Source organism: Pinus tabuliformis, chromosome 3_1 (genome assembly GCF_031772625.1).
Source record: "Pinus tabuliformis cultivar Carrire ecotype Pingquan chromosome 3_1, CPIR1, whole genome shotgun sequence".
Taxonomy (NCBI): domain Eukaryota; kingdom Viridiplantae; phylum Streptophyta; class Pinopsida; order Pinales; family Pinaceae; genus Pinus; species Pinus tabuliformis.
Window position 1 is genome coordinate 820,632,114 of NC_142301.1, and position 16,159 is coordinate 820,648,272.

The following is a 16,159-nucleotide window of genomic DNA, read 5'->3' on the forward strand; positions in this document are numbered from 1 at the left end:
TGCAACTGTTCTTCTTGTTTGTACACCTGCTTCTTTCTGCCCCACAATCTGAGATTCTGGATGATTCTTCTGAACATATCTGGATGGAGTTTTCTCTTCTATTCTTGTCTGCTCCTCTGGTTCTTCTTGAGGTTCTTCTTGAGGTTCTTCTTGAGGTTCTTCTTCTTCATCATTCTGTCTTTGAGGGTAGCCTTCATCTTCTTTGATATCTTCCCAATGTACTTGCCTAGGAATGTATCCCTTCTCATCAACCACCACATCAATGCTGTCAACAATTCTGCCAAGTCTTTTATTGTAGCACTTGTATGCTTTGCTATGTGGAGAGTAACCAAGAAGAATGCCTTCATCTGCTCTAGGTTCAAATTTGCCAAGCTGCTCATCAGTATTCTTGATATAGCATTTGCTCCCAAAGATTTTGAAGTGCTTTACCGAAGGAGTTTTACCACTCCAGAGCTCATGAGGAGTTTGAGTGCTGTTCACCCGGACATTTGTCTTGTTGAGAATAATAACCGCAACATGTGCAGCTTCACCCCAGAAAGTTGCGGGAGTTCCTGATTCATCAAGCATAGCACGAGCCATTTGTTGGATTGTTCTGTTCATTCTTTCAACAACTCCATTTTGCTGAGGAGTTCTAGCTGTAGAGAATTCTCTCCTTATGCCATGTTCATCACAGAAATCGAAAAATTCATTTGAAGTAAATTCCCCACCTCTGTCGGATCTGAGGCACTTAATTTTGTGACCTGATTCATTTTCAACCAAGGCTTTGAAGGATTTGAATTTTTCGAAAGCTTCATCTTTGTGCTTCATAAGTCCTAACCAGACAAACCTGGAGAAATCGTCAATAAATAATATCAAGTATTCCTCTCCTCTAGGTGTTCTTTTCCTGAATGGACCACATGTATCTGTATGTACTAGCTCAAGAGGCATGCTAGCTGATCCTTCCTTCTCTGGAAAGTTAGTCCTGGTTTGTTTTCCAAACTGACATGATCTGCATATGGTGTTGTCAAGAATTTTGATATCTGGAAGATCGCGAACTGCCTGATATTTGCATGCTTTCCTTATTTGTGAGAAGCTTAGATGTCCCAACCTTCGATGCCATAACCAGTGCTCTTCATCCTTGCTCAGATAGCATTGTTGTTGTCCTTCTTCAAATATGTACAGATTATTTGGAGTTCTTTTGCCTTTGAGTACTGTTTTACCTGTATCAAGATCACGAACAAGACATCCATTCGATCTGAAAATAACCTCGGTTCTTTGATCACACATCTGGCTGACACTTAGAAGATTATGCTTCAATCCATCAACATACAAAACATTTCCAGCCTTGACCTTTTCTTTTAAAGGAGCAATCCCTTTTCCTTTTATAGTTGCAGGAGTATCATTTCCAAAAGAAACTTTCTTTCCCTTTTCTAAAGTAGAATAAGATTCAAGTTTTTCTTTATCACCTGTCATATGTTTCGAACATCCACTGTCAATGTACCATAGATTTTCCTGTCCTTCTGCATAAAATGCTATCCCACATCTTTCTGTTTGAGGTTCCTTTATTCTCCATGTTTTGGTGCTTGTGGCTTGTTCCTTTTTCCGCTCTTGTTCCTTTTTCTCCTGAAACTTGCTCCTGCATTCAGAGTCTTCATGACCAAAATTATTGCAAATAGAACATTCAACTTCATTTTCAAGAGCCGAAAAGTTGTTATAGGTCCTTTTTGTAATCCCTGTCATACTTCTTTGTTTTTGAGCTTCCCTAGTCATGATTGTTTTATATGCAACACATTGAGCTGCTTTGTGACCAAAGTTATGGCAAGAAAAGCATTGTCCATTGAAGAAGCTTCTGCGGTTATTGAATCTACCAGCCAACTGATTGTAATTTCTATTTTCATCTATTCTTGAACCAAACTGAGAAGATTTTACCTGTGGCTGGTTGTAGCTTTTGTTCACCCTTAAGATGGATTGCCCCTGATAGTTTCTGTTTGTAATTCGTCCCTGCTTTACCTGATTATCTTCATTGTTCTTCTGCTCATTTCTTCTTGCTGCATCAAGATAACTTTTTGAGGTGGATGCTTGAGAGGTTTCTCCATTATAGCCCAAACCTGTCTTGTTTAGAGGAGACTGCTGCACATTGATAATCTCATCCAAAGTTTCAGATCCTTTGACAAACTTAAGATTAATAGCTTTTGTTTTCTCAATTTCTTTTCTGAGACCAACAATTTCACCTTCTAGTTTTTCAAGATGTTTTTCCTTTTCATCAATTTGAAATTGTAGAGTATCAATGATCACATTCTTTTCTTCTATACATCTCTTGAGTCTAGTAATTTCATCATAGAGATTATCCACATCTACAACATCCTCATAATCATCATCTTCAAATGCCATTAACAGCTTATATTTATTACCTTGTTCATCTTCATCACTGTTTGATAAGCCATCACTATATTCATGGGTGTAGTAGCTTTTCTTATTTGCACTTTGTTTCTTGTTCCATCTAGCAGGTTCCTTTCCTTTATCCTTATAAGGACATTTTGCAGCATAATGACCTACTCTTCCACAAGCAAAGCATTTAAAAGGTAGCTTACCTCTGAACCTTCCAGAACCCCTTTGAAGATTTCTGACAAAGTTTGATTCTTCTTCCTCTTCTTCTGGAACATGGCTTGCTTCATAGTAATCTTCTTTGCCTGATGCCTTAAAAGCAGCTTCCCTTCTGTCTGATGGACCTCCCTTTCTCATTTCATAAGCAGTTAGAATTCCATGTAGCTGAGACATAGTGAGAACACGGAGATTTTCCTTTTCTTCTATTGCAGATACTTTAGATTCAAACTTGGGGGATAATGATCTTAGAATTTTTTCAACTACTATAGCCTCTTTTATTTCTTCACCCAAATTTTTCATACAATTAACAATCTCATCTACCCGAAGAAAATAATTAGCCACACTTTCATCATTATACATCTTGAGAGTCTCATATTGAATCCTGAGAGTTTGAAGTTTAGCTCGTTTTACCTGTTCATCTCCTTCATAGCTCGTGACCATTTTGTCCCATATCTCTTTTGCTGATTTGAAGTGCATTACCTTCATGAATTCTGTTTGGGATATACTTCCTAATAGAGTACTGACTGCTTTTGCATTTGTTTCATACTTCTTTTTCTCAGCTGGATCTGTAGGAGTAGCTGAAGGAAAAGCATAGCCTATTTCTACAATGTCCCAAACTTCTGTACCAAGAGATTGAAGATATGCAGTAACTCTTACCTTCCAATAATTGAAGTTTGTCCCATCAAAAATCGGTGGCCTCATTGATGCTTCTCTCTCGTAGTTTCTCATGATGAACGATCTACCTTCAAGCGATCAAGCTTCTCTGAAGGACCTGCTCTGATACCAATTGTTGGAAATAATACTGAGAGGGGGGGTGAATCAGTATTATCTAGCAATTTAACAAATCTTCCTTATTTGATCTTTTGAATTATTCTTGCATATCAGTACCATAAAATAATGAGCATGAACAAAGAAAATAGACAGTCACACCAAAGAACACAAGATGTAAGGTGGAAACCCAATGTGGGAGAAAACCACCTGCTGCAATATGTCTCTATCTTCTTTCAATTTAGAAACTTCTTTTACAATGATTTTGTACTGGTGCAGTCCTTTACCAGTACGCAGGCTGCAACTTGCAGAGAGCTACAACTCTCTCTCTTTCTCGTTTTCCAGTCTACTCCTGGAAGGGAGCTACAACCCCGTACTTCTTTTCATAAAGCATCATATGATCAACAAGTACATAACAGATATAGACCACTACAGATATCAGATCAGCAATAACAGAACTAACCCAGAACACCTTATCAACAGAGAAATTCAATCAACAGAACATCTTAAAACAGAGACGTCGTTTTTCCTTCTGTGGCCTGCGACCAGACACAGTAAACCTTCTGCTACTCTGCGTCCACACGCAGATATCCTTCTGCTGCGCTGCGTGCCCACGCACTGTTCCTTTAACTGCTCTGCGTTCTGTTGCTTCAGGGACGCACCCAAAGATACTATCGCGCCGCGTCTTTTGCTACAGAGACGCACCTGAACACACTATCGCGCCGCGTCTTTTGCTTCAGAGACGCACCTGAACCTTGATCGCTCTGCGTCCCCACGTAGATCTACAGTCACTGCACTGCGTCCCAGACGCACCTGAACTTCGTCTGCCCTGCGTCCCCACGCAGATCTCCAGACTCTGCACTGCGTCCCGGCGCGCTTTTCTTTCACTGAACCTGCATCCCTTCAGATATAAATGATATGAAGACTTCAGGACTAACCCAAACAGTCAGATCTACAGATCTGATCATGCGCCATAGAGATCACAGTCCATTAGAAGATTCGCCCTCTTAGATCTGGACTAGATCTCACCAAATAAGATATTCAACCAAAGACAATGCCCAATCCAAATGAACTCCTTTGCTTTATATAGGCAAGCTCCTCCCCAAAACATGGAACAATACCACGAGCCGACACCATAGAAACACAAAACCGTCGGCTAGATACCACACAAGAAACCCCCACATGCTTTTTCTCTGCCTTGAAATGTGTGCACTGGGTAGACGCACCCCCTGAACGGCTGGCCAGCATCGCTGGACGCGGACCCTGCATGGTGTACCTGCGGGTACGCACCTCCTGAACTGGTTTCCTGCGTCCTTCTTAATTTTCAACAAACTAAGAGACTTGCCACTGGAGTTGCCATCAAGTACAACATCTGTAACATACAGTCATACCAGAAAACATAATGCCAACATTTCCACATCATAATGTGACGAAAACAAGACAAGTCATTGACATTGATGATTTGAAACCTAGCGACTTGTAACATAAAGTTCTTTGAGAAATGATGACACTGCCAACATGTCTTCAATACTTGTAACAAGTCTTTCATTTTAGTTTCCTTCTACCCTCCAAAGGATCTAAATATTTTATGGAGTCTTCATGGGTCACTTTGATAATCATAATCCAACATCCCTTCAACTATCACAACATGGTGCCTTTGTTCCTTTGCCTTCACAATGCTTCTTTGGATAGCTTCTCTTGACAAATCGCCTCAACATCATTTTCCATGCTTACAGAGAACATCTGGAGATAAGGATCGCTCATGGAAATAAAACATTACCCCAAAAATATCCTACTCTATGATGATTCACACAATGTACCGACTTTGGATCAAAAATGCGCAAGGGAGAGAGAGAGGGCCTTCTGGGTGCAAAGCACACTTTCAGGAAATAGGGAGGAAAATATTGTTGACTGAGACTACACCATGCACAACTTTGGAAGAGGAGGAGGCATGGTGAGCCCATGGTGCAGTTCCAAGAGGCAAGGCTGCAAGGACTATTCACTATGACTGTGCCATGTGTTAGGGAAGAAGGTAAGGGCCATAAGGAGGGTGCAGGGCACATTTCCAAGGCCGAAGGAGGGGCATCACTACTTATCGAAATTGCACAATGCACTAATTTAGGAGGCAAAGACAGGACTAGCACTAGGAGGAAAAGTAAGCATCAAGGAAAGGAGGGCTTGCTAGCTAGAATCGCACAATGTGCAAGAGAGAGAGAGAGAGAGAGAGAGAGAGAGAGAGAGAGGAGGTTCAGAATGGCTCAGGGAACATTTCCAGTTGACGAGGAGGACCACTACTAGGCTCTAGAAGTGCGTAGTACACCCTTCCTAGCCCAGAGAAGGAGTTGTAAGATAAAAAAAATTATGACTAAGTATGGAAGGGTAAAACATGGAAAAACACAATGAGTTAGGAGCAAGATCAAGCGTTATACATCTCAACTCATCAATACAACTCAAACAAGACCCAAAACTAAGAAATATACATCAAAACACTAGTTCAAAAACATTCTCTAAGTGCAACATGCAAAACATGAGCAGTTGTGACACATAAGTGTCGTTTTGTGACTAGAAAGTGTTTTATGGCCCAAAAATACGTTATCTATATTCTTGATTATCCAACGACACTTAGGAAGGCATGTCGACACTTGAAAGATGTACAAAAACATAAAAAGACACTTGACGACCAAAATCGACACTTCACATAATGACAGGTAGGCTCCAAAATTCAAACATAGCCAAAAATTTGGAGGGTGTTGTAGCAGTGACAACACCACCATAAGTCACTATCCTAACTACATTAAACATGATACAGTGGACCAAATCACACAACATCAAGTTGAAAAGTGTTTTCCAAAGTATTATACAACTCCTCCAAGTTGTCAATGTAGGGCAACTTTTTCATAAGTGTAAGTAATTCATTGGCACCGAGATCTAATAGATGTTCCTACATCTACTCAAGAACTTGAAGCAATGGAGATCATTCCTACTCAAGGGGAAGCATTGATCTAATTGACTATCTAGGGCCATCTTAGAAAGGGTTTTGATGGTATTATTTTTCAAGTGATGAAATTTTCATGTAGTTTTTAGGGTCTTCTAATATGTTTTTCAAGATTATGATGCCAAAGAGTTAAAGACATGCCTTAGTTTGCAGATTATTTTTTCTAATTAGCTAAAAAATACTTCAAATAAAGTAATAATGAATAATGAGTAAAAATTATGACCTCAACAAGGTTTCATTTTCTGAAACAACTAAACATCATTTAACTCAATATTCTCACTTCACCCTCACTTTAGATAATGATTATGATTTTTATATTTTAAAGTTTTTGACATTATTGAGGAGAGAGATGCTCTAAGCTTAATATGAGGGAAATGTTGTGATGTAATGTTACATTTAAAAATAATAAAATAATACTTACAATAACAAATTAAAAAACAGTAATAACAAAAAAAATCAATGTGGTCCCTAAATAAAATACTTCAATTTCCACCTTAATTTTACATTCACTTTATATAGAGATAAAGTAATTGAAAGTAAAGGGAAGAAAAATAATTTACTTTTTAATATTAAAGAGATATGTAATTTATTCACTATTTAATATGGAGTTGACATATGTCATGTAAAAATAATATAATTGATATTAGATGATATGCAATTCACTTTAAATTTAGTTGGCTTCTAATAGTTGAAGTAAAAATGTACTAATATAGATATAGATATAGATGAGAAAATCCTATAGATATAAGTTTTTTAGTTTCAAATATTAACATTTAATGTGTAGAATGTGAATAATAAATAAAAAAGTCAACTATTTATATACTATATAAATAAAATAAAAAAGGAATATGTGTGTGTGTGTGTTATAAAAAAGTTCAATATAGTTTTTATATCTAAAGAGAAATAATTTTTATTCCATTAGTAAGTTCTTTCAAAAGAGTTGTAATTCATTCATTTTTAGATATGGAGTTGACATGTAATATTTTGAATATTAATAATAAAAAACATATATATGTAGAAAATAATTATAGAGAGAGTTATGAACATATGTTTTCTACTTCCAAATATGATTGGAACATGTATTAATATTTTAATGTGTAGAATGTAAATTGCAAATATAATATTTCAATGTGATTTATGTATATACTATATGAATCAAATGAATTATATATATATATATATATATATATATATATATGTGTATATATGTATATATATATGTATATATATATATATATATATATATATATATATATATATATATATATATATATATATATATATAACTAAAGTCTAATGAATATTTCATTAGTTAAAAAAGTTAGTATGACTTTTAGATATAAAGAGAGAGAATCTTTATTCCCGAGAGATTTGTAATTCATTATAACACTTTAAATATTAATAACTAAAATAATTTTATATAAAGACTTTTATGCATATATGTTTTCTACTTCTAAATATGATTAGAACATGTATTAACATTTTAATGAGTAGAATATGAATCATAAATAAAAGATTTCACCATCAACTATAATATATATATGATTAGTTAAAAAAATTACTATGAATTTTATATATATAAAGAGAGAATTTTTATTCCATTAAGTAGTGTTTTAGGGAGATTTGTAATTTATTTTATTTAATCCAAATTTGACAGGTAAGATTTTAAATATTAATGAGAATATATATATATATATATATGAAAAAATTTAATATGGATTTTATATATATAAAGATAGAATTTTTATTAATAATTTTTTTTGGAAGATTTGTAATTCATTCATTTTTTAATATGAAATTGACATGTAACATTTTAAATATTAATAATTAAATTAATATATATATATATATATATATATATATATATATATATATATATATATATATATAAACGTGTAATATTTTAAAAAATATTTATAACAAAAATAATTATATAGAGAGATAGTCCTATGGACATATGTTTTTTATTTTCAAATATGATTAGAGCATGTAATAACATTTTGATGTGTAGAATGTTAATCATAAATAAAATATTTAAAGGTCAAGTTTGTATATAGACATGTAACATTTTATATATATATATATATATATATATCTGTGTGTGTGTAATATTTTTAAAAATGTTTATAACAAAAATAATTAGAGCGTGTAATAATATTTTGATGTGTAGAATGTTAATCATAAATAAAATATTTGAAGGTCAAATTTGTATATACTATATAAAATAACATAAATATGTGCGTACCCCGGATGCGGGTGTTAGCACGTCTGGCAGGGAAAGGCCACATGCCAAGCATGTGCCGCCTCGTGTTCAATTAAGGTATTCATCGCCTCCTGCCGCCGAGGAATGAAGAACAGATACGCGAGCTCAGTGCATTCAATGCAACATAAGGTGAAGTGCTGTGGTCGCAGAGAGCAGTTATGGAGGGCAGTTATCGAGAGAATTTTGAAAGGTTTAAGATGGGTGAAGGATTATTGCAGGTCCATTCGCAAGGTAAGGTTCACGCAGTGCAGGCTCTTGAGGGCAATCTTCTTGTGGGCAATCTTCTCCTTCAGGCTTCAGCTCCTGCTGTCACAGACAGCCATCAAGAAGCCAAGGGACATCTCGAGTTCGAATTCCCTGTTGGTTGCTGTTTATGTGCTATTAAGCTTCGTCCCAGATCTGTTGGGAGGGGTCTCAATTACGTGGGGGGGCGACTCAAGCAGGGTAAATCTTCATCTGACGCTCTGCTCCACGCCACCAGCATCACAGCAAATATGGTCAGACCAAGGCAAAGGTTGCTCAGTCGGCGAGGCTCCGCTCGTGGAGGCTCTTCGCGCCACCCTGCTGCGGAATCCCATCACCACTGTTGTTGTTGTTATTGCCACAGAAGGGCAGGGGCCACTCCCATACAGGTTAGTCAATTTATGGATTCGGGCAGTCCCAGTGCTGGACCGCCCCCGCTGCCAGCGTTTGGAACTGCCATTTTCACCCTCGGCAGCTCGAGGAATAATGCCCGCATCAATGCACACATCTCGGTCCTATTCATTGAGGACTCTCAGGAAGATGAAGGCGGTTCGGGCAGCAAGGAGGCGCTCCCAGATGAGCAACCGGAAATTGTTGAGGAAGAGCCAGAGGGAGTACCTGAGCAGACTCCCATCCAACCTCAGGAGAAGGAGGCGTCGACCTCCAAGAAGGCCGCAGCGGAAGAGTGGGAAGGCTTCCCTGAAGGCCACGGGTGGTATAGAATTCTCGAGGAGAAGCCAGAGGAATAGCATCCAGCGGCACGCTCCGTCATCCTCCTCTTTTGCTCAGGTCTGGTATAAGTCTTAAGTCTCCGTCTGCGTCTGGTATAGGCCAAGTGTTTCTGTCTGGGTCTCTCTAGTTCATATATATGTTTATGTATGCCATAGTCCTGCTAGCAGGACTCGTAATTATGCTGTCATAGGTCCTCTGTCGCCCCTGCGAGGGAAAAATCTTTGTTTTTGTTCCGAAGCCCCTGCGTGGGATGTTTTTGCATGGTCTGATTACAATTTTGTGTTATGTCATGGGTTGGAAGAGGTTATGTCTGGTAATGCTGCCCCTGCGAGGGCTAATACTGAGTTGCGAACTGCTAACCCAAAGAGCCACAGTCGGCCTTGGGCAACCTGACTTTCTGATTGTAATGTTTTCCTGTACATAATATAATAGAATAGTATAGCTTTAACGAGAAAAAACATAAATATGTGCGTATATATATGGTTAAAACATTTTATTATTGTGTTGCTCAAAATTAACATAGATCCATCTTAATTTTGATTCTAAAAAAAACTAATGTACTTGTAATATCTTGTTATAAACATTTTATGAATTAACATCTACAATACATATCCTATATATAAAAAAAAAAACTACTACTTTAATATCATTATAACAAATTTTTTTTTCATAAAAAATAATTACTTTAATGCAATAACTACCCCTTTATTTAGTTAATTAATTTAATGCAATAACTGCTACTCTTTTAACTACTATGTAGAATAGTGTTGTTTTACATACCAAACCATTCATTGATTTAATGTAATATTTTACATTACGAGGCTTTCGCTTAGTTAGACCTTACATAAAGCTAATGTGGTTCAACAGTAGTTAACACTGTAGTTAAACTTATGCAAAATATAATGCCATGGACATCTTCGATTCTCAGACGTAAGTGAACTGCACAAAATCTTTGTCCTCTTTGCCTATTAAGAAAGTATTTATGGTACAGATACATGAAGATAAAGTGGTCAAATGCACTGCCCGAGATACTTTAGGTCAAGGTCACCTCGGTATTTGATAACCACAGTGGTTAACTATGAATTAAGGAGTAAAGCAATCTTTGTCACACTAGGAGTATGGCACTTTTTGTCACACCACAACATTTTTTTGGGGGTAACTAATACATTCCTTTTTCTAAGGATGAAGCAATGTGGAGAGTACTGATGTGGAAGAAAATGCCAAGAGAGGAGATGCCAATTTACTTCAATTATTGTATCAACGTGATAGCCAGAAGAACCACGAGGTAGAAAGAGCCCACAACCCCTAATGATACCTGGAGAATCTTGTGGCTTTGTCTGTTGGTAGTTGGTGTCAAACCGTGATGGACTATTGGCCACAAAATGGTAAAAATAATATTTGGGAGGGGGGGGCGACATTGTTAAACCATGGGTTTATAACTTTATATTAGCCAGGAGGGGATCAATTAAGGCATAACAAGCGCTTTCTCTGATTCTTCATTTATGAAATCTGCATCCAATGTGTGGGTAGTTTCAGACATTTCACTGTCGTTTGCAGAAATGGCAAATGGAACGTACAGTTGTGGTTTTATGATCCTGTTGACTTTCAGATCATACTTGTGAATTTTACTGAGCAGTTAAGCCAAGAAACAACTTGTTACCTGTCAGTAGTTACAAGTCGGATTCATTCAACAGTGATCTCCTATAATCTATTTAATAAGGGACACATCCCACCCATTTTCTGCAACGGAGAAACTCATTTCCATTAGCTTGCAGCTGAACATCTGCAAGAGCCATAAGTCCATCATGGCATTCATTAGGGAGCTTCCATTACTGGTCCTTGCATTTATGCTAGTCCTTTCAGTTGCTCATATTCAAGTATCAGAAGCAGCAGGGAGGCCTCAGTCCTCTCATGGCACTGCTTATCCTCTTAGATCTCAGCTCTCTGCTGTGAAGTTTAATCAAGCCTTTGACGTTCTATGGGGTCCTCAGCACGAACAAGTCTCCAATGACGAGTCTGGGATTACCATTTGGCTCGACAGGACCTCTGGTAACTCTTGTTTTTTTGTTTCTCTGTGACTAGTATTGTCTAACTGCTCACTTCATATACACAGATGGCCATATTTTGAAACTGTATTATGTGAATATGTATTGCAGGAAGTGGATTCAAATCACAGCGGGCATACGACTCAGGCTACTTCAGTGCAGCTATTAAGCTGCAGGCTGGGTATACTGCAGGAGTTAACACTGCATTCTATGTAATTCCATTTCTTTTTCCTCCATTCTATTAATATGTTAGGGGACCTGTGCTTTGTATTTATTTGAATCCAAACCCCTCTCGTTTCAAGCATTAGTGCATCATCTAACACTAAATTAGCCTGTGCAACTTTTAGAGTTCGCCTATGAATCCTGTTTAACTGATTTTTTGCAGTCTTTATGTTTTTTATTTGGTTGGTTACTAACTCAATAATTTTGGTTACTAACTCAATAATTTAATAAACCATGTGGAAAGGTTTGTATGATATTCAAGTCATTCTTCTTCCATTGTTTTGATGATTTTACTATTGTGCCAATGGCTCTAACCTCTAATATCATATTAAATTAGCAGCTCTTAAATGGAGAAGAAATTGTTTTTTTTTTTTAATTAATTTGTGTGTGAGTCTGTGGCTATTGCAGATTTGGAAATCCCAGGGGCATGGAGGAAAGTAAACTGTTAACTTTGCTCTAAGTCCATTGAATATTCCAAATCTACAATCAAAATAGGAATATCCCAAATTTTATAAACCAACTATAAAGGTTTAATCCCTGCTCATATCTCACAGTTTTAAGTTCTACTTTGTCTAGCTGTGGTCTTGTCCAGCTGTGATTTAGTGTTCTGTAAAAATTCTGTGTGTGTTTGATTTTTAGAATTGATATCTCTTCACTCTGGAAAAAGTTTTTAACAGCTTTTAACAAGTATCTGTTTAAGCCTAGTAGATTGTAATTTGGGATTTTATCAGATCTTATGATAATGATTTAATATTTTACACTTACTCTATCAAGATCCTAACAGAATATTTTGTTTTTTACTCATTTTTATGTTTTATTATTATCAGTTATCATTGTATTTAATTTTATCTTTAATTTAACTTCATTTCTGTTAAATTTGTATTATAAGATTTACCATTTATATCAGATTTTGTCCTTCATAGCTGCTAACATCTCTTACAGGCTCACTTCGTAATTTCACAATAGTTCACAGTTAAAAGCAGCTATGTTTTGGTTCCCATTTTCATTTATTGCATTTATCAGGAGGGTTCTGGGAATCTGGAGACATGCTATTCATTTTTTCAGCTTTCTTTCACCATCAACAGTACCACTAACAACCACCAACAGTACCTATTCCTGTAAACAGGGTCCCTTTAGGTTTTGAATTTGGGTTGGTGGTTGAAAGATGTGTATGATATTTTCTTGTCTTGATTTTGTATCTTAGATGGGTATGTAACTAGCTTCTTAGATTTTAATGTGTTTTTATAATGAATCATTATTTGTTTTCAATAATTAATAACATCTATGTAATAGAAAAAGTTAATTATATAATAAAATTTGAAATATTTCATAATTGATGATATATATTAAAATTTGTGTAATCATTATTACACAGCTTGATGATAGTTTAGTATTTTAATTACATATATAATTATAATTATGTATATAAGTATATTGTGTGAAATTTAAGAATAATAAAAATTTAAAAAATGATTAAACACACTGTATATTGTTTTTTTATTTAACTTGATTTATATATAAATATTTATGTTTTAGTACAAATTGTTAGGTTAATATTGGACATTTTGGAATGTCCCTTTTTTCAAGATGGCAGATGGCAGTTTTTATTTGACAGCCAAAATGACCAAATTCTAGAATCTTGTAACTTCCCATATTTACAATAGTGTCTTTGATCTGAATATATATTTAAAAATATACCATTCCATCTGCTTACTGAAATCGATATGAATATATATTAAAAAATATACCATTCCATCTGATCACTGAATGAGATATATTCATAAATATTGCATGTAAAGGACTACGGACAAATACAGATTGCTTGTTTGACCATAAAGTGACAGTTAAGGGCAAACTGCCCATATATGTAATTTGACCTGTCTGTCACTCCCTCGTCAGAGAGCAGAGAATATCCGACAGCATTATACTATTTTTATCCAATATTTTATTTGATATTTTCCTTGATATTTCCCTGCATTTGCACGGTGGGAATCAGAATTCACTGGACATAAAGCATTTTGGTTTTGTCTTTTATCCTTCGAATCCAATCTTGCTGAAGTTTTCTTTTGTTCTCTTATCCGTGAAGTATTTTTAGTTTGTCTGTTTTCTTGGGTATCTCTATTGCAGCTTTCAGACAGTGTACCAGTGGAAATAATGGGCATTAATATGAAGTTTTTTTGTATTGGCGCTGCAGTTATCGAATAACGAGGTTCATCCGGACTCCCACGACGAGATAGACATTGAGTTTTTGGGAACAATACCAGGGCAACCATATACCTTACAGACCAATATCTATGTACGAGCAGCAAATGGGGGGACAGAGAGGATTATCACGGGGAGGGAGCAGCAAATCCACCTCTGGTTTGACCCCACCAGCGATTTCCACCGTTACAGTATTCTTTGGACCCCATCTAAGATTGTGTAAGTAAAGCGAATATGCATCAATTTAGTGAATATATAACTATGGAAAATATTAAGCCTAGTATATCTTTTTATTTATTTTTATTGAATATTAAATTTTTGGAGGCATGTAGTGTAGGAAGATACAAGTAATATGAAAGCAAGTTCCATTACCAATTCGGGTCTTTAGAGTTTTAGTGTTTGGAATCCATTTGTATTAGTCTTACCCATGTTCAAATTTCTGAAGACATTACCCATACGACCTTAGTGTAAAATGATACAAGCAATATGAAAGCAAGTCCCATCACCAACTCTAGCCTTTAGAGTTTTAATGTTTGGAATCCATTTGCAGTAGTCCTACCCATGTTCAAATCTCTAGAGACTTTGCTCATACCACCGTAGTATAGGAGGATACAACCAATATGAAAGCAATTCCCATCACCAACTCCGGCCTCTGGAGTTTTGGTGTTTGGAATCGATTTGCAGTAGTCCCATCAGTTTTCAAATCTCTGGAGGCGTCACCCATATGCCAGTGGCGTCACCCGTGTTGTAGGAGGATACAAGCTATATGAAAGCAAGTACCATCACCAACTCCAGCATATGGAGTTTGTTTCGGTGTTCGTTTGAAATCTATTTACAATAGTCTCACATCATGACCAGCCTCTGGAGTTTTGATGTTTGAAATGCAAATTTGCAGCAATCCTACTGCATTTTTTTTAATTTAAATATTGGAAAATCTATCATAACTCAATTGTCAAACTACAGTAGAGACAGATAACACTAACTACTATCCGCTAATACATTTAACTTAAAATTAAGTATTTCATCTGTCACCGAATGTTGTTGTGGGTCATGTGATGATACAATCATTCAAATGTTGTTGTTGGTCATGTGATGATACAATTATTAAACTATTGCAGATTCTCAGTGGACAATGTCCAGATAAGAAAGTATTCAAGGACGGGCTCGGCTTTCCCCACAAGGCCCATGTGGCTGTACGGATCAATCTGGGATGCATCTTCTTGGGCTACAGACAATGGCAAATACAAGGTCGACTACAACTACCAACCATTCGTAGCAAGATACACAGACTTCGTCCTCACCGACTGCACACAATCAAGGGCAGCAGAATGCTCATGAAAAGAACAACAATAATAAATTACAATAAACATCCAATACAAATATATCAGTGGATTCATGCGGTATTCGGCGCTACAAGTGTATATAATTATATCCTCTAAGCAAAGTCAGAATCGGCATCCATGGTTGGCTGTGTGCAGTAGGAGTATAATCTATTATTAAAAGGGTTGGTCCCACTATATGTTTATCCATAAAAGAGTTTGTATTAAGAAGGCCCCCACTTCTCTATTTCCTACCCTAAAAGCCTGAGCTAGATTGAGATAAAAAAGAGTATCCTGTACGTGTACGAACTGTAATGTTCCAGACCAGTATTGTCAACTGTTATACCGGAAGCGGTAAGAGCTCTCCTGTGTATTGTGATTTGATATTAGTAAATATAAAGGGATGGATGTTAACTGTTTCGAAATTTGATGCGTGTCGGAATTCGTGGGCTTGAAAAACTTGATAAATCTGGTGCTGATTTACTGTCCGAAACACGACGCCCATTCCAATCCCACATATATTTATGTGCGCCGCACTTTCAAGATATGTATTCATGGATTTTCCGAATACGCCAATCGTTTATCGAAGATCAAGAAAAACTTCAAACATTATAAAAATTTCCTAAATACCTCTCTAACTTTCTTAAATAGCTGCATTATAAAAATTTCTTAGATATCTATTTTTGAGCTTAAAAGTTTATTTTACAGCTTAGTAAATTGTGAAAAAATAGATCTTTTTCCGCACATGTTAGAGTTTAAGGTTTTTTTTATGGTACTCTTAACTGAA

The 16,159-nt window shown here is 36.2% G+C and overlaps 1 protein-coding gene across 1 annotated transcript; it reads left to right on the forward strand.

Annotated features, from left to right (window-relative positions):
• The first annotated feature begins 11,309 nt into the window (after nucleotides 1-11,309).
• On the forward strand, nucleotides 11,310-15,800 carry LOC149190017 (putative xyloglucan endotransglucosylase/hydrolase protein 32). Its single transcript, XM_089412003.1, has 4 exons — nucleotides 11,310-11,633; nucleotides 11,741-11,841; nucleotides 14,046-14,272; nucleotides 15,172-15,800. Exons 1-4 carry the CDS (start codon nucleotides 11,390-11,392, stop codon nucleotides 15,389-15,391), a joined length of 792 nt encoding a protein of 263 aa, XP_089268129.1. The 5' UTR covers nucleotides 11,310-11,389; the 3' UTR covers nucleotides 15,392-15,800.
• Nucleotides 15,801-16,159: the final 359 nt, after the last annotated feature.